The sequence below is a fragment of the Dreissena polymorpha genome, chromosome 9, assembly GCF_020536995.1.
Source record: "Dreissena polymorpha isolate Duluth1 chromosome 9, UMN_Dpol_1.0, whole genome shotgun sequence".
In the NCBI taxonomy this organism is placed as follows: Eukaryota; Metazoa; Mollusca; class Bivalvia; order Myida; family Dreissenidae; genus Dreissena; species Dreissena polymorpha.
In genome coordinates, this window is record NC_068363.1 from 41,308,294 (window position 1) to 41,334,611 (window position 26,318).

General features: G+C 34.8%; 3 protein-coding genes across 4 annotated transcripts; all 3 read right to left on the bottom strand.

The window, feature by feature from the left end:
- Window positions 1-2,588: 2,588 nt before the first annotated feature.
- On the bottom strand, window positions 2,589-9,277 carry LOC127846401 (uncharacterized). Of its 2 annotated transcripts, none has more exons than XM_052377617.1 (6): window positions 9,232-9,277; window positions 6,749-7,437; window positions 6,455-6,533; window positions 5,489-5,906; window positions 4,570-4,751; window positions 2,589-4,233 (listed from the first exon to the last, which is right to left on the bottom strand). In XM_052377617.1, exons 2-4 carry the CDS (start codon window positions 7,414-7,416, stop codon window positions 5,493-5,495), a joined length of 1,161 nt encoding a protein of 386 aa, XP_052233577.1. In that variant the 5' UTR covers window positions 7,417-7,437; window positions 9,232-9,277; the 3' UTR covers window positions 2,589-4,233; window positions 4,570-4,751; window positions 5,489-5,492. The 2 variants fall into 2 exon arrangements, with proteins under 2 accessions (XP_052233577.1, XP_052233576.1); XM_052377616.1 differs by having other exon boundaries at window positions 9,146-9,259.
- Window positions 9,278-12,093: 2,816 nt separating this feature from the next.
- On the bottom strand, window positions 12,094-15,889 carry LOC127846402 (uncharacterized). Its single transcript, XM_052377619.1, has 3 exons — window positions 15,643-15,889; window positions 14,804-14,985; window positions 12,094-14,492 (listed from the first exon to the last, which is right to left on the bottom strand). Exons 2-3 carry the CDS (start codon window positions 14,897-14,899, stop codon window positions 13,509-13,511), a joined length of 1,080 nt encoding a protein of 359 aa, XP_052233579.1. The 5' UTR covers window positions 14,900-14,985; window positions 15,643-15,889; the 3' UTR covers window positions 12,094-13,508.
- Window positions 15,890-16,129: 240 nt separating this feature from the next.
- On the bottom strand, window positions 16,130-18,285 carry LOC127845984 (uncharacterized). The gene is made up of 3 exons (XM_052377163.1): window positions 18,186-18,285; window positions 16,522-17,222; window positions 16,130-16,226 (listed from the first exon to the last, which is right to left on the bottom strand). Exons 2-3 carry the CDS (start codon window positions 17,175-17,177, stop codon window positions 16,130-16,132), a joined length of 753 nt encoding a protein of 250 aa, XP_052233123.1. The 5' UTR covers window positions 17,178-17,222; window positions 18,186-18,285.
- Window positions 18,286-26,318: the final 8,033 nt, after the last annotated feature.

A 26,318-nucleotide genomic window follows, 5' to 3' on the forward strand; every position in this document is an offset into this window, starting at 1 on the left:
TCGGAGACGATGCAGACACGCTCGAAATCGATCGTGCATATCGCATAAAATATCGGAATCCAAGCAAATGCACAATCATGGCACGATTTACACGATCTAAAGACCGTGAACTGATTCTAGGACGGGCAAATACGCTGCTACAACGAAATCGGTCACACTCTGTTTAACAGGACTTTAGCGAACCAGTACGCAAGCGCTCCGAGCGCATGGTACAAGAAAGGAGAAATAATTATTGTGCCGTAATACGCAGGGAAACTTCCCTATTAAAGAACTCATTTTACTTTTTGATAGTATGGTAAAGCCAATATTGTGCTTTGGCTCACAGATATGGGGCTATGGATATGTAAATACCATTGAAACTGTCTGAAAATGAATTATGTAAACGCCATTTGAATGTTAGGAAAAATACAAATACATGTGTAGCCCTTGGTGAATGTGGCCGACTGCCTTTATCTGTTACATATTTTGTTAATTGTATTAAATATTTGTGTAAGCTATTAAAGATGGCCTATAATATATTTCCCAAACAATCCTATAACATGTATAATATCAATAGATAAGGCTGGTCGCAATGTCTGGGCTACGAATTTACAATCCTTGATATTTAGATATGGTTTCGGGATCGTTTGGATCTCTCAGGATATTGGCAACGTATATTATTTTTATACAGTTTTCCCCTGCGTATAGTTGATTGCGGCACCCAGAATTGGCACAATGACATTAGCAATGCCTCTAGATGTAACCATTATAAGAACTATGAGTCTCTACCAAATACATGTACGCCGAAAGGTATTTGCAGTTTAAAATTCCACAAAAATATAAGACAGCATTTGCCAAGTTTAGTTGCTCCAACCACAAATTAAATAGTGAAGTTGGTAGGCAGTTTAATGTTTGCATATAATTTGAGAACATGTATATGTAAATGTGGATATGGCAGAGGTCATGGTTACAAATACCCTGTAGATCAGTTAAGTTACATGAAATAAATGATAAGGACGTATCATCAGCAAACAAACGGGTAACACTAACACTATTGTTTACAATATCATTAACGTCATTAAAATAATGAAAACAGCGTATTAATACTGAGCCTTGTGGAAATACGCCATTAACTTAGCTCAGACAAAAATTACTTTTTACAAACGTTTAGACAAGCAACTTTCCATCAATTGTTTTTGTATGTCATTTTGTTTAAGTTTGAAATTAAAACCTTGCTGCAAAACTCGGTCAAAGGCATTGGATATATGACATAATATATAAGTTTATTGTCATCAATAGTAATAGTTATTTGATCAAACATAGCAATCGATCGATAAACTGTTGAGTGGCCTCTTGTGCTTAATAAAATTGTTTACATGTGTTTACATACTGTTTGCTGAAAAATACTTTCAATACAGCGCCGAAAGGCTTTAATAATAGAAAATATAAATGGCAGCCGACATTCCATCCGTACGTTTGTCCTTCCCTCTCTTTTTTTCGCAACTCTTCCTTCATTTTACGTGCGATTTTCAAAAAAAACAACTGTAACAGAGTAATAATCTCCAAGTACTACAACACATATTGCGAAGGTGTCAAGAAATCGCGATTGTTTTTATTTTTTAGGATTTATTACACTTTGTTTAAAATTACAAATTTATTAAAGCTTCTTGGTGAATCTCCTACAATTTCCTCGCGATTTGCCTCAAACATTTACAGAATAATTATTTGCCACATGTTATACGTTTTGCAATTGTTTATTCAAGTATCTATTGCTCTTCATATTAATGTACATAATAAAGATTATATGCGCTTCTACATAGTGCGTGCGCTTTTGGTCTAGAGCATATTAATCTGCAAATGCTAAAGGTTTCACGATTGCGTTTTTGATGTCATTGAGTTATTGCCCTTTAAAAAATACATATGAAAGCTTCTGTGCGTAACTTATGCAATCGCTCATTCTTACAGGGTCTTTGAAAGTTAGAAAAACAATGCACCCGTGACGGGGTATACATTGCCTGTGTCAATTTAATATTCAGTTATGTCATAAGCGTGTCCGATTTTAATTCAGAATTTTTATAAAAGCTTAACCAAATATTTAACTGCATAATTCGAAAAATAATACCGAAATATTTACATGACACGTACGTTCCATTTAACAATTTCTATTTGCTTTAGATATGATATAATTTAAGGCTATATACTAACTTTATTATTTTTGTAATTAGTTAATTATCCAGTATCAAATCGTTTGAGATCATTATCGTAAATCAAATACTGATATAAAGGTGACGTGTGTATTTTATAATAAATATTTTTTATGTATATTTGTGATCTATAGCACTATTTTCACAGCAGCAGTGGTGCTTTAAAGAGGTGCTTCGACACATATTCATAAAACTTATCATTAATAATAATAATAATTATAACAATAACAATCATAATAATATTGTAAAATCCATTATTATATTTTTTCTAGTAGTTATACATTTTGTGAAAAATGGATTGTCATGCAACGTTAAAATACTAGTAGGGCTAAATCCGTCTTAGGATTCCTTTTCAAAAACATAAACTCTGTAAATAAAACAATATTTATTTCCAAAATATTTGAAGCTATACGATTCGCTACTTGTTGTACATAACTTGTGACAGAAATAACAAATGATTTAATAAAATAATATATGGATAAGTTCGTATTCGGAATAAAATATAATACGTATTTAAATAAATAAATAATGTATTTTAAGTTTGATATATATTCTGTGAAAAAACACAAAGATAACACAATTTAAGGTCAAAGGTCAAATGGTAGTTAGTCACTTTCCTTGAACAATTTCGTGCAGAGAGTATAGAATAAGACATACAACCACATCCCGAAATACAACACACACGCACGAACAAAAAGAACATTATAACAACAACATTTAAAAGAGCAGAATGAAAACACAATAACCTTATTCAAACTTAAACTAACACTACAACAACACCGGTAGCAGCAGCAACAACAACAACAACTAATACTACTATACTACTACTACTACTACTACTACTACTACTACTACTACTAACACCACTATCACTACTACTACTACTACTACTACTACTACTACTACTACTACTACTACTACTACTATTACTACTACTACTACTACTTCTACAACAACTACTACTTCTATAACTGCTACTACTACTACTACTTCTTATGTTACGTCTACTTCTATGTCTACTATTACTATTTGTACTACTACAACTACTTCTACAAGAGAAAAATCGTGGGTTATTCATATCGACGCCGTACTGCTAGTGTGCGATCGGGTTAACAAAAATATTGTCCCTTATAGGCACTTTTCGTTGACATAGTTTCGTGAATACCGTAAAAACAACACAATTTTATACTTGCCAGGCTGCATAAACTGCGATACTGTAATTGATAATGATAAGTGATAGATGGAAAATAAAGTTTACAGCGAACAATATGAATACACCTTTTTAGAAATCGAGTGCATAAGTCCAGCATATTTTCCAACTGAAAGTATCTTAAGTTAATTTTCACACACAAAGAACAATCGAAATATTCTTTCTAACATATGGTGTTTAATTATAGACCATTACCAACCAAACAGCTTTTAATTCATTTATTTTGTTGATACCAATATCAAGTTTTGGTTGGAGGTTTTGGATGGTTGCTTCTAAGCGACTTCGTTCATACAGAACAGCGCTCGTCAACTGCAAGCTTTTTGTTGCTAAGGTATCGAGATGCTTAAAAAAGTTTCTGAAACTCACGAGCCCCATTTCCCAAAACATTGGCGACAGGCAGCTTTGAGACAGACCCGTATTTTTTGCAAAAAGACCAGAATTATAAAACGTAAAACGTTCTCCAAACGGCAATCCCGACTCATTCAAAGCTGCGCAAACTGGAGGATCCATACCGTCCGCAAATGTTATCAGAGAGCATATATTGTTTTCTATATCTTTTCCGAACAACGACATGATGGACTGAAAAATATAGCTCTGAATTGGCGTAAGACGTGCATCAGGTGCCTTAATTAGGAAGCAAACTGCGTCAATATATAACACACCCTTTGAAGGCTTTTCTGAAAATAACTCTCGAATCTGTTCCACGATTTCCTGATCTCGTTCAAGTCCTCTTGTATCACCAAAGCCTGGTGTGTCGATCATGTTGACTGTATACGGAAGTCTGCTTCCCGCTTGAGGGTGAATAGTGTAGCAGGTAATCCACTCTGTTTGAGACACGGCCTTAAATGGAAATGTAAAAGAAAAAAAATATGATTTCGCGTTTGGCCAATATTATATAAAAGCTGTAAAATAAATTATATATTTTATTATGCATCTTCCTGTTGTTTATGATAAATAGTGGACCAGTTCTTTGCAATATATAATGTTATTATTGTTTGAATTCGAATTTTCGATGAAAAAACTCTAATCTATTGTAATCGCTTTTTAGAACATGCCTTGGTTTCCATGGTATGTAAGTTAAAAAAAAAAAATTCTTCTTTCAATATGAAAATTCTTGTGAATTTTCGCCTGCCTTTTTCAACTTCGTCTTTAGGTCAAAATATTAGAATTGTTCACCTGATTTCTTATCTTTTGTTTCTCTTCTTCCTCCAGATTTACGATGTTAAACCTAAACGGATCACTCCATGCTACTCCAAGTATGTAGTTGGCCATTCCATCAACCAGGGTACTCTTGCCTGTCCCTGTCTCTCCTATCATCGGCAAGGTCTTTTCCTTCCAATCAGTGCCTGATGGCGACCCTATTAAGACACAACACATACGAGATGAGTACATATTGGCCGAGTTTCTGATGGTGACCTTTCAAATGAAACAACACACAAGACGTGTTCACACACAAGTTTAGTAACTCTTATTTACATAAAAGATACGTTTTTATACATGAACATTAAATTTGTAAACATATGTGATATTCTAGGTATCCCAATTGCACCATTTAATTATAAAGTAATTTTCCTTGTTTACAATTACATTTGAAATCATATAAGTTTCATTTTCTGTATGCTTTTTTTTCAAACTTGATATATTTTATCGTTAAATATAAAGCAAATTGTTTCTGCCTTGCTATTGGTTTGTCTATTCTTCAAGGAAGCATACAGTTAATATAGTTATAGTTATATAGTTAAGCAATGAATTTGACATAGATATTCTGTCAAAAGTCAGTTCAATGGCAAAAAATGATAATTAAAATTGAGTACATAATTAACACACTTTAATAAACACTCTTTAATATAGATATAGTAAAGTAATATTTGTAAAATGGAAGAATTTTCTGGCGTTGATGTATAAAATCGGACAATATTCCATAACACCCGCTTTCCTGTTTAAAATAAAATAAAATAAAATAAAGCAATGTTTGTTATATGAGCGATATACGACAAAGGAAGACATCTTACAAACAACTCAGATAGTCTCAGGGTGTATACTGCTATGAGTCACACCAGCATTTATGCGATATTAAATCAAAACGTAGCCTTACCCACTTAGAATTTTCGTGTCTTAGCCCTACTATTTCTTGCCTCTTTAACTTCACACATTGGCAAGGCATACCGAATCGGTGACGTGGTTTCTTCATCAAGACGGACGGAGAAACCAATCAGACGAGAGGCTGTGGAAATGTGCGTTTTGACAACCGCACTTTCTTCACTATACGGACCTTCACCGTCGCATTGAAGGGCCCGTACCCGAAATACAAACTCTGTTTCTGATTTTAAATTCGTCAGAATTTGCGTTGATTCAGTAAATTCCCCGGTAAAAGTTTTCCACTTTGACCCTTGTATTAATTCTTTATATTCTATTTGAAAATAATCCCCGTCCGCTTGAAGGGCAGGTTTTGTCCATGAAAGCGTCAAAGAATCAGAAGTAATATCAAAAGCTTCTGGTCGACCCGGTTGTTTCTGCAAGAAATTGTTGGAGCTGGTTAATCAATACTCAAAAGAAAAAGAGACCTTACACGTTTCCGATTCAAGCGACTGTAACAACGCAATAATTTATCGATAAATCCATAATAAAGTAAATTGAAGTTCGAAACGTACATTTGTCTAAAGATAACTAATGTTTGCTTATATTAAGGAGAAATTTTATATAAATTGTATATAAAAAAACATTGCTTTGTTAAAATAAATGAGCTTATACATACAGATATTTAAAAAAAGTGCCGTATATTAATAGTAAAGGTTCACTTATACCATACAATGTGGAACATTGTTTTTTGAGTGAGACTTTCAGTCGACGTCGAGCTTCAAAAGCTTGAATAATAAATTAATTGACCATAATTTTATTGGAACACATGGTCACTGCATGACCAGAATATGTATAGATGGCCCCTAATTTAAAGATGACAAGTGGCTATTACGTTTTCTTCACCTTATGAACCCAACACATGAGTAGTTATTCTTACTGTTTTTAGAAAAACAATATGGAACGATTAAAATAAGGAACACACCAACTTCATTGTGTCTGGAGATACAACATTCTTTTGAGATAATTCCCTATCGTTGTGGTCGGCGCAAGATACATGTGACCTGCAAAAAGAGTAAACAAATAGTTATATCATTAAGAAAGCGAATGTATATATCTTTTTATTTGGTTTTATTTATAGTTTTATAATAATATTTTTTTTTAATTAATAAAACTAAGCAGTGTCTTTCTGTCATGCTTTAATTCAAACAAGATGAGCTTAATCAATACTTAACATGGTGTAAGGGGTGTAAAAAAGCATCACATCATTTTGACATACCGGTCGATTGTTTTCACAATTGATGTTAGTTTGTGTGAGCGGGTCGCTTTTTGAGCCTTATGCTGTTTGGAACATGCATCGCAGAGAAACGTTTCACACTGCATGCATTGGACACTTGCTTCATTACCAACGTTCTGCAAAAGGCAGAGACCGCAGGAGGGGATATCTACATTCTCCATCTGTTTGTATGCAGGATGTTCGGAAATAACCAGAAGATCGTGTGATTTCGTAATAGGCAATACCCTGTGTATTGTTGAGCAGATTTCGCATAACATCTCTTTTTCACAACTCGGACAAAACGTCGAAGCCTGAGAAGTTTTGCCTTGAATTTCACACGGTTCACAACTAAGAGCTCTTTTGGAATCACCCAAATTGCCTACATTTTGTATCTCGGCGCATGTAAAAGCATCTTGTAAAGAACGTTGTTCAACTGTAATCTCATTCGAGCGATTCTCGTTGCTGATTGAACCGAGTTCAGTGGATGTTTCATCATCTGACAAATCTAAGAGTCTTGGCCTTTTTACAGATACAGATGTATAATTATTTGCATTACCAGAAGCATCTAGCCCGTCTGTTATACCTCTCGATAATGATTCAAAGGATTCATCAGAATCCAAATTATCATGGTTTTGTAATGCTGAGTTTGATTGTTCGTTTCTATCTTCCATACTGAACTAGGATGCTTATACCTACATTAAACAAAGTTACACTTATTACAAAACATGAAACATAAGAACTGAAAAAATTAAATGGAAAATATGTTCAATGCTTGCATGTCCTACTATCATCAAGAAACGGTGTCAATTACATCAACCGTTAAGCTAAATATTGATTCGAATATTTCAAGGCATACATTTGGTATTCAAAAACATGAGTACCAAAAAATCTAGGTCGCTCACCCGAGACCAACAGGAACTAAGCAGTTTTGTCGTGTTTTCTGAACAATTGTGCACTAGGCCGCAAAATCATAAGAACAAATCTTCTGAGTACGTTTGATAAATATTGGGAAAACAAAAACTTACAGAGTACTTACATGGTTTCACTTAAAAAGCTCCGCCCCCCCCCCCCCGGAATGCATGTTTTTTTTAACGAACCCGAACATGTTATGACTCGACTGTGATATCACTAAACACAATTTCTAGCAAGTTTCGTGAAGATGGGACACACATGTCACGTCTACAGTGCATGCCAAGTTTCACTTTATTCTTATGAGGAAACTGCGATAGCTCTGTCGGCCTAATGTTTTCAAAGGACGCAACTAACTGTTTCTTCAAAGGGCCGATATATCATTTATACGAATATTCTTAATGTTAATTGGACAAAACATGGTCTTGTAGGGCGTTAACAATGTTTTTTATATAGCCAAATAATGAAAACTTCCCTACACCATGGCGGATTTTGTTAACGTACCAGAACCATTATAAAGTCGATTAATATATTATAATTATTATTAGATCAGATGTATTAGCAAGTCAATAGTGTCATGCAGATTGGACGCTCATGTTGCTTTTTTAGCAGGTTTCACAATTGTCATATGAGGAAAAATGCCCCGCTCTCACAGCGCCTTGTTTTTCAAAGGGCGGAGGCATTTTTGAACTCGACTTAAATATATAAAAACAAATGTTATGATCAAGTTTGATGAGAATAAGGTTAAAGGGATGTTCATCACCTTTTTCTTTTATGTGACATAGTGTTATGGTTTCAGACTCCATATGACCCAGTTTTAAATTCGAGTGAGATATTATTTGGATAAATGTTCTGACAAAGTTTCTTTAAGATTTGACAATACAAGTGCCCTTTAGAAGAATAACATGAACATTACGGATGACGGATAAAGGGAGTGTCAAGGTAAACTAACCATTGGAAATAACTGTGGCCTCTTGAGTGTTTAGAGCGTAATTGTTGGCACACAACGCATGACAGACAAATCGTAATCTCAAACGCTTACTATGAACACGTTGTAATAAGGTGACCTTAACAAGAACACAATAAATGTCGTCATCAACGGTGTTTTCTTGTCAGTGGAACCTGTTGTTCTAATTTGGGCACAAGGCCCATTATTAATGGCAAAAGATCACATTGCCAAACTGTAATACACAGTACAAACACACCCGACACAGTACAAAACACATAACTAAACAAATTACTTGAAGTCGGGAGTGTTACAAATAAAACTGCGCTCATAGCATTTTAACGGTCAGTACCAGCCTCTCAATTTCGGTCCAGTAATATAAATATGTGTTATGCTTTTTAACATGTGTTTTAATCGTTTTGCGACAAATATTAAATTATTTATTGAAACATAAGCTGCTAATTCAAGTTATGAGATTCTTTCTTCATGAATACTCTGAGCGTATGTTCACATAAATGTACAAATAAACGTGCAAATATACTTACGTTTTGCCTAGAAACCAAACAAAACCGTATTTTGTAACGCAATTCAAAATAAATTTCAACACATTCAATCAGTTATGACCACTTACAGCACGAAATGTCGTCTCAATAGCAGTCGTCAAAACCCGATATGCTTGCATGTATTAGTAATGAATGTATGGCGATGCATTTGGGTATTTTTTTATCAATTTCTAATAAAGCGTTCAAAATGAGTAGCTGAATACTAATGGGTATTTGTTTAATGTTTGAGACGATATTGAACATTCAATACTTTCAATGAGAACATCATTCATTAAGAGCATAATATAGTTTCTTTACATTTCAAAAGATAGACATATTTATGCCTCAAACATGATTCATGATTATGTTCAGTGTTAAAAGGTTTGTTTTAGTTAGTTTATTATTTCTCCACCACTGAGTCAAATGTGCAGAGGATTTAAAACATTATATACCAGTTGATATTTTCAAGACTTTGCATGGGAAATTGATGAACACGACCAAAACTATGTAATAACGCCTTTCACAACCATTATTGCGGCTTCAATCATAAATTGCTTGGTGATGATCTGAAAATTTAACTACATAATCAAATGTATCTATAGATATTTATATATAAACGAGATGCAGTTGATACTAGTTTTAGTTTCTTTGTTTTGTCTGTTCAGTGTTTTTTTCGCTGTCAATTGTGTAAATGCGCTAGAGAAGTGATTTGCTCGGTGTCAAGTTTGACGATTCGCGCTCCATAACACCGTTTTTTCCTCAATTACTTGCATCGATCGTTTCAAGGCGGTGACCTGACTTTTTAAATTTATATGTGTGTTTCGTGTCCAGTACACTTTCTTGATGATGCAGCTGCAGTTTCACTTCATATCACCAGACATAACGTTAGCCTTGTCTCTCCGCATTCAACATCCGTTTTCTTATAAATTAGGACGACGACTAAGTAGAAGAGCACTACGCATGTGAAATTGTGATTGATGTTTAGGCATATATATTATCGGCTATTTACACGTTATTGCATTAATGGTATGCAGTAGATTTGTATACGTTTTTTGAAAACGCAAAGTTGACCTTTAGAAAACCAACTCAGCTTTTCAGAAATTGGTCTATTTTTAAAGGCGAACACCAACAAACTGCATTTAACCGGAATGAAAATCAATAGTTCACTCATTCTATACATAGATGGTGACATCACTACGTTATTGTCAGTAAGACCGGTGTGAACACAATGTATTTTACTTCCTAAATATGTACGTTCCACGCTGCACAATAAAAAAGTGTGTAACAAGATTTGAACAGAAGATTTTCAACATAAAAGACCATGTATAGTATTTGCAGATGTCGCGTTTATTTGAGAATATAACAGTGTATATAATAGTGTATTTCATATGTCATTCAATTTTAAAGTATTTTGATAAATAAAATAACATCCGATCTACATTTTATTTATCATAAAGCGCTCGATATTCGATTCCCATAAAATCAAAATATTTTGTGTGCGTGTTGTTTAGAAAACTTAAATCAAGGACCCATTCGCACAGCTTTAATAATCATCATCATCATCATCATCATTATCATCCTCCTCCTCCTCATTATCCTTATCCTCATCATTATCCTTATCATCATTACTACCACCACAACCACCACAATCATCATCATCATCATAAGCATCATCATCACCACCACCACAATCATTACCTCATTATCACCATCATCATCATCATCGTCATCATCATCATCATCATCATCGATCCCTTGACCGCTTTGGCCGCTTTACGGAAATGAGGGACGACGAAACAGAAATCCTCCTCTAGTCAGGTCTATTGTCGGCTACTGAGAGTAATTCATCTATTGGAAGGAATGTACACTCTTTTACATTGTCTATCTAGCTTTTCTGCAGACGGCCTCGACGTCGACCTCCCTCTGTTGTGCCCTGGATAATAGTCTTACTAAGAGTGTTGTGCCTGGCGACGTGTGTTCCGTTTAGGAGAGGCGAAGCAGTGTTCGGAGATTTTTATGTTCAAATGCCTGTATCCTGCGTTCTGTGTCCGCGTTAAGCGTCCAGGTCTCGCAGCCGTAGAATAGAATGGAGACTACGAGGGACTTGTAGAGTCTGTACTTGGTGGGGACGCTGATGTAACTGCTTTTCCACATACTTCTTAGTCTGGCAATCGCTGCTGTCGCAATGGCAATTCTTATTTAGACCTCATCGGTACTGCTACCATCCTTGGACAGGGTTGCTTCTAAGTACTTGAAGCTGATCACATCTTCTAGCTTATTGCCGCTCATGGTGATGTCTGCACTGGTGTTGGTCGTTCTGTTCACCATGATCTTCGACTTCTCCGTGCTGACCTCCATCCAATATGCTCATACTCTTTAGAGTCTGTTGGTGAGATCTTGAAGTTTCCTGCTGGTGCCACTCAGCATAAACTCAAAATACTTAAATTAAAAAATATGCACTAGATGGCTATTTCAAGTTGTTAATAGGGTTTTATATCACTGTAAAGGGTTAAATTATCGTTTAATGTGATTTCTTCCGCTTCGTCCAAAGCAGTTTCTATAAGTAAATAAAATCACACAATCGCAGTTTGCATGATAAACCTATACAAAAGTTTCTTACGCTCTCAGCTCATAGCACTATGCCACTTTTTGACCGATTGAATACACATGTATACATAAAACTCTGATTCAAAGCCTGTGTATTCAAAAAGAAAAAAGAAAGTATGAAAACAAACATCTTAATCACGAACGTTATTATACTATTGAACAAAAAATGTTTGACTTATATTTAAACAAGTTAATCAAGCCATACAAACTGTAGGATCTGCATGCTAACATAATTTCATTAGGTAGTTACAGATAAATTCGACGATAACAAAACAGACACATATTCACCAGATTACGAGAATTTAATTCAAACTGATTTCAAAATTATCAAGCAATCAGTCGGTAACAATATTGTTCAACTTAATTAGGCATTATCTATTTGTTGGCAGGTTGGCTAATTCATTGATGGGCTGATATAACCATATCATCAATCAATGGTTATAATTTGGTAGACATTTACATATATAAGACTATGAATTAAGTTTAAAGGTGTCTTCCAAACATAACTCGGTTTAATAATTGAGCTCTTGTTATTATGATGTTACAATACGCAAATAATGTTCATTTCAGCTTTTGTAACATATAACACCTCTATAATTTCAGGACAAATATCATGTATCAACCATTTTCTATTAACATTCGGAACGTTCATACTTTTAAATCGACCAAGGCTTACACCCAGTGTGATCGGAATGTAAGGTTAAGTCTGAATTTGTACAATGAGATATTAGTTCACTGTGATGTCTTCAATTAACTTTTTTTAAATAACTCTTAAATCTGTGAACAATTTTAATGTTTTTAATACGTTGTTAGGTTAAAAAGTACTTGCAGTGTTAACAAGTCTGTGCTCAATATATCGCTCTGTAAGTAAAACTTATAATAAAAACTGAGAGATGATGTGGCCATGCATTCTTACATTAAAATTAGAGTTGACACAACAGACGAACTTAACTCGCAAAACTACTCAATCTTCACGAATAATTACTTTGATTATATCTTCAAAGTGTGCAACAATGTGATAAATAAACTTGAAGAAGTCGATAAGATTTCAATAGAGAAACTTCAATAGGCATTATCAGATTAGAAAATTTTGAGAAATATTAAAACTGGTATTCCAAAAATGAACACATTCTGATCACAGCCAACTGTCAGACCCTATTCAAACATTAACAACAATTGCAAGATAGACATGGTGACCTAAACTCATTGTTTTTTGAAATATGATAAACCGTCATGGGCATTATTCTTCAATATTATATTATTGATCTTTATAATTACTGTTGGTAACATATCATTTTGTGATGTCACTGTCATCAGTTTGTTGCTGCTCATTGCATGCATTTGACTCTTCAACAGTATACGTTTCACTACTACTTGATGTTGGCTGTCAATCCGTGTGTCTTTTCCCTTCAAACTTGTCACGAAACCTTTGAAATATGGTTTCTTTGTCTTTACGCCTGTTCCCAGTTACTCCAAGGTTTATTGCTTCCTTGAAAAAACTTTCAGCGTCATTCACGACCTGTGCTCGCTTACGGAACCGGTACAGCGTCTGAACCCATCTCATACCAGCCATCTTTCTTCTCCATCGTTTCACTTTCAATCATTAAATCAATGTGTTGAGTCATGGACAACGGATTTGGACGCAAGGCAATTTTCCCTAGACGGATATTGCAATCGCGGACAACAAGCATCATCGTTTGAATCATATCGTCGATTTCGTCAAGCTCCTCTCTAATTTTGTCCAACACTTGTTCCTGTGTTAGAAGCTTTCCCGATGCCACTCATATGTCTTTTTCATTTCTGCGTATGTTTTCGTTTCATCAAGATTGATGTAATCAAAAATGTACGGCGTGTTTGCATGTTGATTCCAGAAACACCTTTCCGGACAAATTCTGCAAAATCCATCAGTCATTGCCCAACACCCGATTTTTTCAGCGTCGTTCGCAATATTGCAGTTTTCATGACAAGTGAAAATGCAATATGTGCAATTTGTATCATGTAACCCACTTGGTAGATCGATTTTTATGTGTTTAGTTGTCGGAACAACATACGTAAAGTCTTTATTATCGGTGATAATAGAATTGTTTTCTTGAAATATGTTTATCTCCGATTTTAATTCGCTGATATTATCAAGTCCAACGTCAAGCATTGGCTGTAGGTTTCTTATTGTTGCTTCCAAGCGGCTTCGCTCATATACAACATCACTGGTCAGTTGCAGGCTCTTTGTATCCGGTGAATCCATGTGATTGAAGAAGTTTCTGAAACTTACAAGACCCATATCCCAAAACATAGGTGATAAACTGCTCTGAGAAAGACTAGTGTTTCTTGCAAAAAGACCCGAATTGTTGAACGTGAAACGCTCACCAAACGGCAATCCTGACTCTTTAATTGCTGCAAAAACAGGGGGTTCCATACCGTCGGCAAATGTTATAAGTGAGCATATGTTGTCCTCTATGTCCTTTGCAAATAGGGACATGATTGATTGGAAGATGTAACTTTGAACTGGCGTTAATCGTGCATCCGGCGCTTTAATTAGAAAGCAAACTGCGTCAATAGATAACACGCCCCTTGGGGATTTCGCTGAAAACAATTCTCGGATTTGTTCAACGATTTCCAGATCCCGATCAAGCCCTCTAGTATCACCAAAGCCTGGAGTGCCGATTATGTTGATTGTATATGGAATTCTGCTTCCTTCGTGCGGGTAGATGGTATAACATGTTATCCATTCTGTTTGAGAAACCGCCTACAACCATTATACAAATTGAAGAGTTTGTTACTCACGTGATCAGTAATGCTGTTATGGGAATTAGGTTCGATATTGTAAGTTATTCTTTGTTTGTATGTGCACCCGGTCTTTGTTTGTATGAATATGCGGTAGATAAATCGTTGACAGCAAATACAAATTAATATGTATTTTTTATAAGTTTTAATAATAAAATGAAAAATGTGTTCTTTCTAAATCACTTCCGTGAAGTCGATATTTCCTAACAATAACAAAAATACTTCCAGCACATTTATAATATAATAAACATAAAATAAGTTTGTCATATTTACCTGATTTCCAACCTTTTTCTTTTCTTCGTCTTCTAGATTAACAATATCAAACCTAAAGGAATCGTTCCAGGTCACCCCCAGAATGTAGTTTGTCATTCCATCAACAAGGGTACTCTTGCCTGTCCCTGTCTCTCCAATCTTCAGCAAGGTCTTTTCCTTCCAATCAGTGTCTTTGGGCGAACCTTCAACGACAAGGCAAAAATGTGACATTAATATATTGGTATCTCTGATTGTTCTTGTGTATAAACATACAAAAATTATATTGTAATAAAGTTTGCAAAGCGAATAAGGTTTAACCAAATAGGAATTTTAGTAAGAAGCTACAGTGAATCTACTTAAATATGAAGTGTAAAATTATTGGCAAAACAGTTAAAAATGTCATGCCGATACATGAAAATAAAATGGTAATTCATATAATAACATGATTCTCCAATTGTAAAACTTTTATAATGAACGATAACGCTAAATTACTTATTCAAATAATAAAACGATTGTCAACAATATTTGTGGTGAGAAACTTGATACAACAAAAACGACTTAGACGAAAAACACAACCCACGCCATAAAATATTGAATACGCAGCATCATAATGTTTGTTTAACCGACTACATTAAAAAATAAAAGATATTATGATAGTAAGGCGTCATTTTTAAATGAAATAAACATAATAACAATCCATGAATGTGTATGTATACATTCGATCATCGAAAATACATGAACATCTTTCCTAAAACAAACTTTCGTGTTTTAGCCTTATTATTTCGCGCCTCTGTGATTTCGCGCATTGGTAAAGCGTACCGAAAGGGAGGTGTAACTTCATTATCACTACGCACAGATACCTCACACAATCTGAAGGCAGCCGAATTTGGGGTCTTAACTACTGCACTCTCCTCACTGTATGGTCCTTCTCCGTTGCTGTAAACAGCTCGAACCCGAAATATGTACTCTGTTTTACACTGGATATTTGTCAGAACCTGGGTACATTCTGTGAACTTGCCGGAATCTAAAAATAATTCCCCTCCTCAAATTGCGTTGGCGTTGTCCATGCAAGCGTGAGAGTGTCTGATGTAACGGAATGTGCTGTTGGTCGACTAGGAGTTTTCTGGAACACAATACAGACGGTTATAATTGCTCAAAGAACGAAAGGGACAGATGAAGGTATCATAATAGGTATTTGTTCATATAGTGGATACTATATAATACATTTGACTATTGATCTGCGAAATTAACTTGAACGTGCGTCAGTACAGTTATGTTAAAACAAATTGATAGATCGAATGCAATCGATTTGAATATGTTAAAGGTTGACCATAGACTAACTTCGAACTATTTTCTCAGCTGCAAAACTAAATTGTTTAGGAAATCACTAATCGTTTCCTCTTCGTCCGGAGATGTTGAAGTACACGGTGGTTGTAGTCGTGCTCTATATGTGATATGATAAAATAAAATAAATCAATAAACTGTTCGCATATTATCATTTTTCAAAGGAGTTAATGACAAAATAGTATATTACAATAAATTGTTAAACGTAAACGAATGTATGCGATATATATTGCACGACTACCTGTTTATTTTAAAAGTGTTTAGAACAAGACATCTTTGATTGTTGAGTGAAAAACCAAGTCAAATAATTTATATTCAGAGTGCATTAGGGTTTTTGCTATGATCTATTGTATGTAAGGTATTCTTAACAATGTGGTATTCTTCGTCAAACATACCGTTTGGTCTTAGGTGTTTCGTCATTTATGTTTATTAGATTGTGAGAACGGGTCGCCTTCTGTGCTTTATGCTGATTTCTGCACGAATCACACAGCTGTGTTTCGCACTCTTGACATTGAAGGATTGCTTCAGATTCAACTTTTTGAATAAGACACAGGTTGCAGATAGGTTTGTATCCTGTACCAAAATTTCCCCCTTCGTTTTTATCCGGATATGCAGAAACGTCTAACAACGTATGCGAGTTCGTTACAGGCAACGCATTGTGGATCGATGAACACAGTGCACACAAAAGATCGTTGTCACAAACAGGACAAAACGTTATAGCAGTGGCGGTTTTGCGTTGAATGTTGCATGGTCCACAAAACAGCTGCGTTTTCCTTTGACTGGCGGTGTCATCTATATCATGGAATCCGCGTTTAATACCAGCCTGTTCTTTTTCCATCTCATGCGTTTTTGTGCCACCGTCAGAATATTTTTCGACATCGTTTAATGCGTCTGGATATGGATTTTTAATAACTTTGGTGTCTGCTGGATTTAAATCCTCCTCCGAGTCCGTCAGATCTACGAGTATAATTTCACCGGGTCTGGAGTCTGATGACGAATCAGAGTTGGTATCACATTCGTCTGATAACGGCTTCTTATTAGCATTTCCCATTTCGCATATTATTGCTTGTTTTTTATTTAATTGTTGGTTTAGACCCTGAAACACTAACAATAAGTTCTTTTTATTTGAGTCGTGTTCTAAGAAAACTGGGCGTAATGCATGTGCGTAAAGTGTCGTCCCAGTTTAGACTGTACAGTCCGCACAGGCTAATCAGGGACGAAACTTTCTGCCTAAATTTGATTTTTGCTCAGAAGAGACTTCATTAAAAATATTCATAAAAGCGGAAAGTGTCGTCCCTGTGCGGACTGCACAGGCTAATCTGAGACGACACTTTACGCACATGCGTTATGCACAGTTTTCACAGAACGCGACTCATTTAATTTAGTAGTATATAGTCAGTTTGTAATTTTCTTGTGTTATTAATACGTATTGCCTATTCTATACTAACGCTATTTTGAAATACGTGTATTAATGTTCATTGTAACTGTGTATTCAATAATATTGTATACGCGACAAATTGCGTTTCAGAAGTTTTAAACGATTAGAATAAAATTATGCTTAAAACATTGCGAAAGCGAAAGTACACGAAACGAAAGTAGAAGTTATATAAATTTTAGTTTAATTAATCGTTTTTGTTTAATTAACGCACAGTCATCAGCTTATAGGCTGAATAATGGCAGCTATTTTAAACATATCATCGCTACCACAAATGTTTTGTTACATTGAGATACTACTTAAAGTTGAACATGAATTCAAATGTCAAGGCTAAGGGTATTCTGTTTTAAACACATCTTGTACAACTTGAACTTTGAGAACTGAGGCGAATAATTTTATTTCGTAAATAACCGAATGCACTATGCACTGCATGAGTAGCTTTTAGTGCGCCAAGTATTATCGCCCACACTAAATGCAATGTGTTTTTGTTGAACGTAAAAACAAGAAATTATGTAGACAACAACTCATAAATGAATTTATGTGTACGTATATTGCATATAGTTAATGTTACACAGAACATTAAAAGTTCGGTTGTTTGACTAAGTTACGTTTCAAATGCTTAACCTTTCAAAAACTATGTCCGAAAAACAGACGAATTACACAATCAAATAATTAAGACAGAACGATTTAAAATTTAAGCTGCACACAAAGAACTCTTCTCAATAGGGGAGGTTACCGTATTGGTGATTCTGAACAGGATAACCTCGTAGTTGATTTGAAGATTCCATAACGTGTTCTATTTTTGAAGTTTTCAATGAAAACCAGCATGAGGGTTTCTAGCCAATCATATAATTTATTTACCATTTATCGTCCCCAAGTTACTGTTTTATTATTTGCCATCCCCTTTTATATGCAAGAAGCTTTAAAATAGCAACATGAAAACTTTAAGTATATAAAAAAAATGTGAACACTGCAAAGTAGATCATTTTCCGGTTTGATTAATTCGAATCAATGACTTAAGATATTTTCCGTCAAATAAAAATCATTCCACAAAAACGCAACATCTGTTTGTTTGTTGTTTTTCTTCTGCAGAATCGTAACCAGAGCCACATGTTTAGGCAGTTTGGGTAAGTGGGGGAGGGGGGGGGGGGTGAATGGGTCTTTCGGCTTCATCGATATGTTTTCTAGAAACACCAAAGGTGCGTTTTTGAGGACACTTAAAACGGAAAAACACCCGAAATCATTTACGTTTTATTTACCTAAAGTTGTACCACCCAGAAATTATTATAATTTTGTGATGATGTTGCAAGCTTTGAGGTCGTAAATGGGATCACAGACCCTCGCGAAATAACAAAGAACGACAATGGTCGGTTACTGACATTGAATACTTAAAACATACGTTCCTAGAGTGTGTAAGATCAGAAATCGAAATAAAAAACAGGGTTTGGCAGACTGTTTTGAAGAAAGTTTTGTTTTAACGTCACTATGACGGAAACTTCAAGAAACGATTGATGTCAGATGTATGCTTCTATTCTTATGACCGAATGCCATTAGTGCGATTACTTTTTTCTTGTAGTATATGTTTGTGTTCATTTTTGTATGATTTAATCAGTGGCACGAATATTAGGAAACAAAATACTGCGTTTAAACTAAAATGATTGGGGTGTATTGACCAAAACGTGTCAGTGTCAATGATATGAACTATTTAAGTGAACATCTCTAGAGTCTCGCATGATATACTATTATTTTACAGTTTGTACCTTCATGTACACAGGAAATTTGTTTATAAATAAAGGCGTGTTATTGTATACACTACATAAAGGATTGCAAATGTATTAAGTAATTTATTAATATGTGTGGTGTGGCTTGCACTGGCCACGCCTACTCGCAGGACACGCCTCCGGCATGAATGCCTCTTTGATAGCAGGTACACCAGAGAGACTGTTTTGTATGCTTGACGAGTACAGATGAACAAATAAAACCAGTATAACTTTCAATGGTGTTTGTTCCTTAAATGGAGTTCCTTTAATGGTGATAAATAGTGTATTCTGTAGAAGAAACACTACAATATGGTAAACGGTTACATAAAATAAATAAGCTGAATTTCCAAATGTGTTTTTTGTGCGTGTGTGCGTGCGGGTGTGTGGTGCGTGGGCGTGTGTGTGCGTGTGTTTGTGCAGATAATCACACTATTTTTGTTTACATTTCAGTAGATAGCATTATGTGATTCAGTAGATATAAGAACAATGTAAAAACGGAAGCCTAACGTTAACTTGTGTACAATTTCATTAAATAGAAGATATGTGTTGGATTCGTCTAATATCGATTTAAATTTACGAGTGATCATAGAAAATAATATTTTCACGAGTGACGTAGCCATGAGATAAAACATGTATATATGACCACGAGCCTGTCAAACTAAAATGAAGACTGTACACTAAATAAGTAAGCATATGAAACATTTTCACGAGACCTTATTGGCTATGAAAATGCTCGCTACGCAGCGCTCACTCATTTGAATCTCAGACATGTATTCGACAAAAATATCCAACTTTCGATGCAGCAACGCGTCCGCTGTCGACCAAAACTGATATAAAGAAGAAGCATTAAATTGAATAGGAAATCTACGAACTGTATAAACTAATGTATTTCAAAGGCAGTTACCTGTAGAAATCTAGAGAAAAAAAACTGATTAAGTGTCTTGATGTTCGTACTGCATCACTATTGATTGCATGCAAAAGCAGTTTAACGGTACATATTGCTATACGCCTTGATTCAAATTAAATCGGCATAAAAATGTTATGAATTTGCAAAAGATGAACTTAACTGCAAAACTTAACACGTAAAAATAATGTATATAAGGGTTTCATATGTGTCATTTAAAGCACAATTTTACATGACACCCAAAGTTTATTTCTATAAAATCATTATTGGTTGGGTACATTTTGTTTTATAGGCGTTGTGACCGTCCTTTCCACCTCAGCAGAAATAATTTTTTGTATACTTTAACTATTGAACAGATTCATCAATTATCGATATGATTTCGCGGCTGCATTGTAACGTTAAAGCATTTATAACGTACGCAAGGTTGAAACGTTGGCTTTCAGTGTCGCTACAATTAATATCGAGTACATCAGGACGGTGTTGAGATCTAAACAAAAGAATACTCTGATCTCTAATGTTGTTTCATATTAATTGTATGAAAAACATGTTATAATAAGTCGTTAGCCTTGAATCGAAACCTCGCTCAGGTTTAAATATGGGGTTATTTGTGTACATTTAACGTTTATACACATACATGTTCTAAGTCACTAAAGAATTCCGCTATAGTAAGGAAATTTAACACATAAAAACCATAAACTGGTTGTGATTGTAGATGAGTTGGGTTGGGAAAATGAAAATAACTTATGATATTCAAATATAATTAGTTCAATCTGATATAATGATATTTTAGTTGAATTTCATGTATCGATGGTTTTAGATTTCAGTTGAGATTACACATTGGACGGGTAGTGACAAGAGAAGAGTAAGATTACTTAAACTAGAACGTATGCTCGTTCCTTGATTTTGCTAGTAAAATTGTTTCATCAGAAAATAGTTAGAACATTGATAATCAACATATTAATTAATGCATAAATGGTTTGTGCTCAATGAATCCATATTGTAATGCAAGATAATTAATGTATATTTATATCAAGACCTTGCTTGATTCTGGGGAAGATGGGTAAATAATACCGTTTCTAACTACAATATTGTGAACAAAATAATCCTTAAAACCTTAAGTACATCAAAAGAATACTTAACACGACCATCAAATGTCTAATATACCGCATGGTAAGTGCACATTTTGTCACTAAAAAGCGTCGCATCTAAGGCTGATTTGGTCATGGACACCACTTCACCATGGTCATTTTGTTATATTTGTTTGCAAATTATTTTCTATGATCATATTGATTTAAGTGACTCATCGTAATTTAAATCGCCACATGAAATATATATATATATATTTGTTTATATCTCGCCGATTGACAGAGCATTTATCAGGTAAACTTCAAAAGTAAACATGTATACGTATATTATGAAATGTGGTTTTTATTACTTAATAAACGGAATTCTTTCTAACGTTACATGGGTATACCAGACTAAAAGCAACGTTTCACATTTGGGTAATCAATGTTAGTGTCCTAATGGACGCAGGTTTTGTTGACAAAAAATGCAATGCAAGCAGTTTTGGTCATTTGATACATTTGCTTATACCACACGCTAAATATTTGTTTGAAATTAACATTGGTGAAGAACAAAGGGGTCAATATGTCAGTCGCGAATGAAATAGGTAATTTCAAAGTCTTGTTAAAAAAAGCAATGAAGCGATGAGGCTTTAAAGGGAATGATTTGTTCAAAAAAATATGTTTGGAATGGTTAAAAAAGTATAATATTATATACTTCTAATAACGTCATCATGTTATTTGTACATGTTCGTTCGTATATGTTATTTGTACAATCGACAATTAATACTGCGTTTTTGTACTCAAACTTTATAAATATTCTTAAAGTATTGAGTAAATTATATTTAGAACATTATAGAGTGCATATGTGATTAAATAAAATATCATTTATATATTCATAACAAACAAATTGTATATTATGGAAATCTACAATACAAAAGAAGGTCCGTTTAATGGAATTTGTTTATGCCAAGTTAATTGCTGCAAGAACGTTCGAACAAGATATGCGAACATTACACTTTTGTTAACGATCGTTGATCATTTGGATTTTAATTCTACGACCAACGAGGAAAGCAACATACTCAAGAACGATTGTTGTTTAATATAATAATAAAAAAAATATTTTAAAATAAACGTATCTTTACAATTTAAGATGAAAACAAATCGACAAATACAATTACGTTAGATCCTTACAGTACAATTATGCAATCACAACTTCTGAAACAAATTGTGTTCTTATAAATATTATTGTAGCATTGTAGATTTGCTTTTTTGCGTCGCTGATTTTATGTTACTTTTGACCTAGACGTGTAAAATGCCATGAAATATGTCACTTTTACTTTGAATAAATTTTGCACGTGTAATAAAATTTAAAATAAGTGATAACTATGTTTACTTTAGTTTTATGGTATTTCATGCATCACTGGTACTCGTCATATGATCTGATTTAAACTGACACCTAAGTATCAATTAAATTAATTTAAACGCTGATGATATTTTATAAAATATCTTGATGATTGCACTCCTTGGAAAAGTGTAGGTATATTGCTATTCACCATTTCGTCGATCGGTCAAATGGTCTTTCTGAACGAAGAACTTATCGTCCTCGCGTGATATGGCGATCCCCATTGAAACTAAATCGGGAATGCTAGTTTCTTAGGAATAAATGAATGCTCTAATTGATTTAAAGGTGGAGTTATAATGATATATTATATTAAAATTTTCATTTGAACAATACCTTGGGACTTCCTAATGCTTAATCCCATTGAAATGGAAAAAAAATAAAGGCGCTTATTAATTTAAGGCATACGGGTCAAAGGTCAATGTCACAAGGATTTATTGCATAAAAACAGTAGATATTGATGACAATGGTAAAACGTCAAGCTCACTGGAGACTGTTACACACACAGCTTCCAAATACCAATTATAAGTATTCATGAAAGTCTTTAGGGAAGGAACACTATTGTTATTTTGAGTTAAATATTTCGAAGGTTATTCTCAAGGGGCTTTTTTTATTATCAATCCCTTACGATTATAACATATCGAGTACTTCACTGCAGATCGGAGACCTAAATATATTACACAATTTCTTGCAAAACGTTTTAAAAATGTATAACGAAGTTCACTCAATTCTTATTTAATGGTAGATTCACTTACAAATCCATCAAATGGCGTCCCCGTCCGGGGACGAGGTATCCGGATGCAAAGCTGAACATATTCACGATGATTCCAATCTCGGTAACATCCAAAGTCCAAATAAAGTTAATAAGGTTTTTGATATAGAACAGTATAAGAAAAAAAAACTCTGCCAACAATATCAACACATTATGTGACCTCTGCAAACGTCAGGGAAGAACCAATTTTGCATCTTTAAATTGCCAACAATGTGGGCCGCTTTGCGAAGAGTGTGGGGCACGACACAGAACACAAGATTTTACGAAAGAACATATGTTGATAAACATCGACATACACGAAAACAATTAAAGGCATCTCTACAGATGTGCGAAATTTGTACATTTAATGGAAAGTCTGTTTCCGCTGCATTGTTTTGTCCTCAGTGTTACAACAAATTTCTTTGCAATGAATGTGGACAAAACCACAATGCACAGAAGTCGACACGGAGTCGCGTTCTTTCTGAAGTTCCAAATTACGTCGATCAAAACAATGAAAATACATCTACCAAAAGATGCGACATGATGTGCGAACCGTGTATATTCAATGGAAAGTCCGTTGTCGCTGAATTGTTTTGTCCTCAGTGTGACAACGAATTTCTATGCAATGAATGTGGACAAAACCACAATGCACAGAAGTCGAAACGAAGTCATGTTCTTTTTGAAGTTGCAAATTACGTCGATCAAAGCCATGAAAATGTACCTACTAAAAGATGGGACAGGATGTGCGAACCGTGTACATTCAATGGAAAGTCCGTTGTCGCTGCATTGTTTTGTCCACAGTGGAACAACGAATTTCTATGCAATGAATGTGGAAAAACCCACAATGCACAGAAGTCGACACGAAGTCACATTCTATCTGGTATTTGAAATGACGTCGATCCTACCATTGAAAAGATACCAACGGAAAGACCCGACAGGATGTGCGAACCGTGTACATTTAATGGGAAGTCAGTTATCGCTGAATTGTTTTGCCCGCAGTGTGACAACGAACTGTTATGCAATTATTGCGCAAAACATCACAACGCACATAAGCCGACACGAAGTCACGTTCTGAACTTTCGAAATACGTCGATTCGGCCAGGGAAAATGTACTACCAAAACAATCCGACAGGATGTGCGAACCTTGCACATTTAATGGAAAGTTCGTTTCCGCTGCATTATTTTGTCCTCAATGCGACAATGAACTTCTATGCAATGATTGTGGGAAAAATCATAATGCACAAAAGTCGACTGGAACTCACAATCTAGATGATATTATACATTACGAAAATCCTAGAGAAACCTCATCAAAAGACTGTGCAAAAGTTTGCGTACCGTGTAATAACAAAGGAAAATCCGTTCTTGCATCCTCATGTTGTCTCCAAATGTCATGACGAGTTGCTTTGCCATAACTGTGCAGAATTACATAGAGCACAACGATCAACATGCGATCATACACTTAATGACATAAGTATTATCACTGGGCATTTAACACCTGCAGTCTCATATTCAATGTTTTGCGAAAATTGCAAATTTCAAGGTAATTCAAGAATTGCTACATATTTTTGTATAATATGTGACAATGACTTATTTTTCGACTCGTGTGGAAAAAAATCATAAAGTTCAGAAATTGACAAGAGGGCATGAACTTAGTGATATAACACAATACAATGTTCAACAAAATATAAATGATTCAAACAAAACACAGAAAATACTTTGCGAACCATGTCACAATCAAAACAAAATAAGCGATGCATCTTTCTTTTGTCCGGAATGTGCTAACGAATTACTCTGCAATGGTTGTTGCAAAAATCATCAAGTACAGAAATCCACAAAGGATCATGGACCTCTTGCTATTGACGAAGTCAATGATCATGTGAATTTAGAACTCACATCTGATGAATCTATCTTGTTATGCGAACCATACAAGTTTCTAAATATGTCAATAACTGCCATACACTTCTGCCCTCAATGTGAAAACGAGTTACTGTGTGACGTTTGTGGAAAAAACACAAAGCTCAGAAGTCAACAAAAGATCACTAATTGGATGATGCTAAGAATTACGAAAATCGAAAAATGGTCGACACGTCATTCGAAGTGGCACATACTTCTTTTTGTACACCATGCAAACTTCAACAAAAAGGAGCAGTTGCGTTAAATGTTTGCGAGGAATGTAATTATTCATTGCTTTGCATGGCATGCGGTAAATTGCACGGAGAACAGCAATCTATAAATGGACATACATTAACTGACATTTTCCTAATAAATTCTGAAAAACGTGTCGATTTACCCCAAACAAGCGGAAGTACTGACCTGTCGTGTGGCCCATGTAAACGGCTGTAAAAAAAACTGATAATCCTTTCCACATTTGCTCTGAATGCGAAAACGAATTGCTTTGTTACATGTGTGTACAAAAGCATCAGTCACATGCATTAAACAAATTGATTTATTCTAATAACACAAGTGAGGATGTGAATTTGCAAATCACACAGGACACAAATGAGTTCGGTAAAGTGAGTGGGCCAATTTGCGACTTTTGTAAAGATATCGGGAAAAATAACAAAGCAATCACAATTTGTCGAGAGTGTGAATATAATATTTTGTGCCAAAGCTGTTCTGACTTACACAAAGTTATGAAGGCAACACGAATTCACGTTCAGTTCAACATTGAAAACCTGTCAGTTGATAGTAGCCAAAATAAATTGGAGTGTGAAACTAATCCATGTTCTTTAAACAAAATACATATTGAAGCAAGCCACTTTTGCCCAGACTGCTGCAATATACCGTTTTGTTTGAAGTGCGTTGAAGAACACAACTCGGAACCACTTTCTCATAGCGTTTTCTCAATTACCGAAGAGGAAGAAAACAAGTAAGGCGTA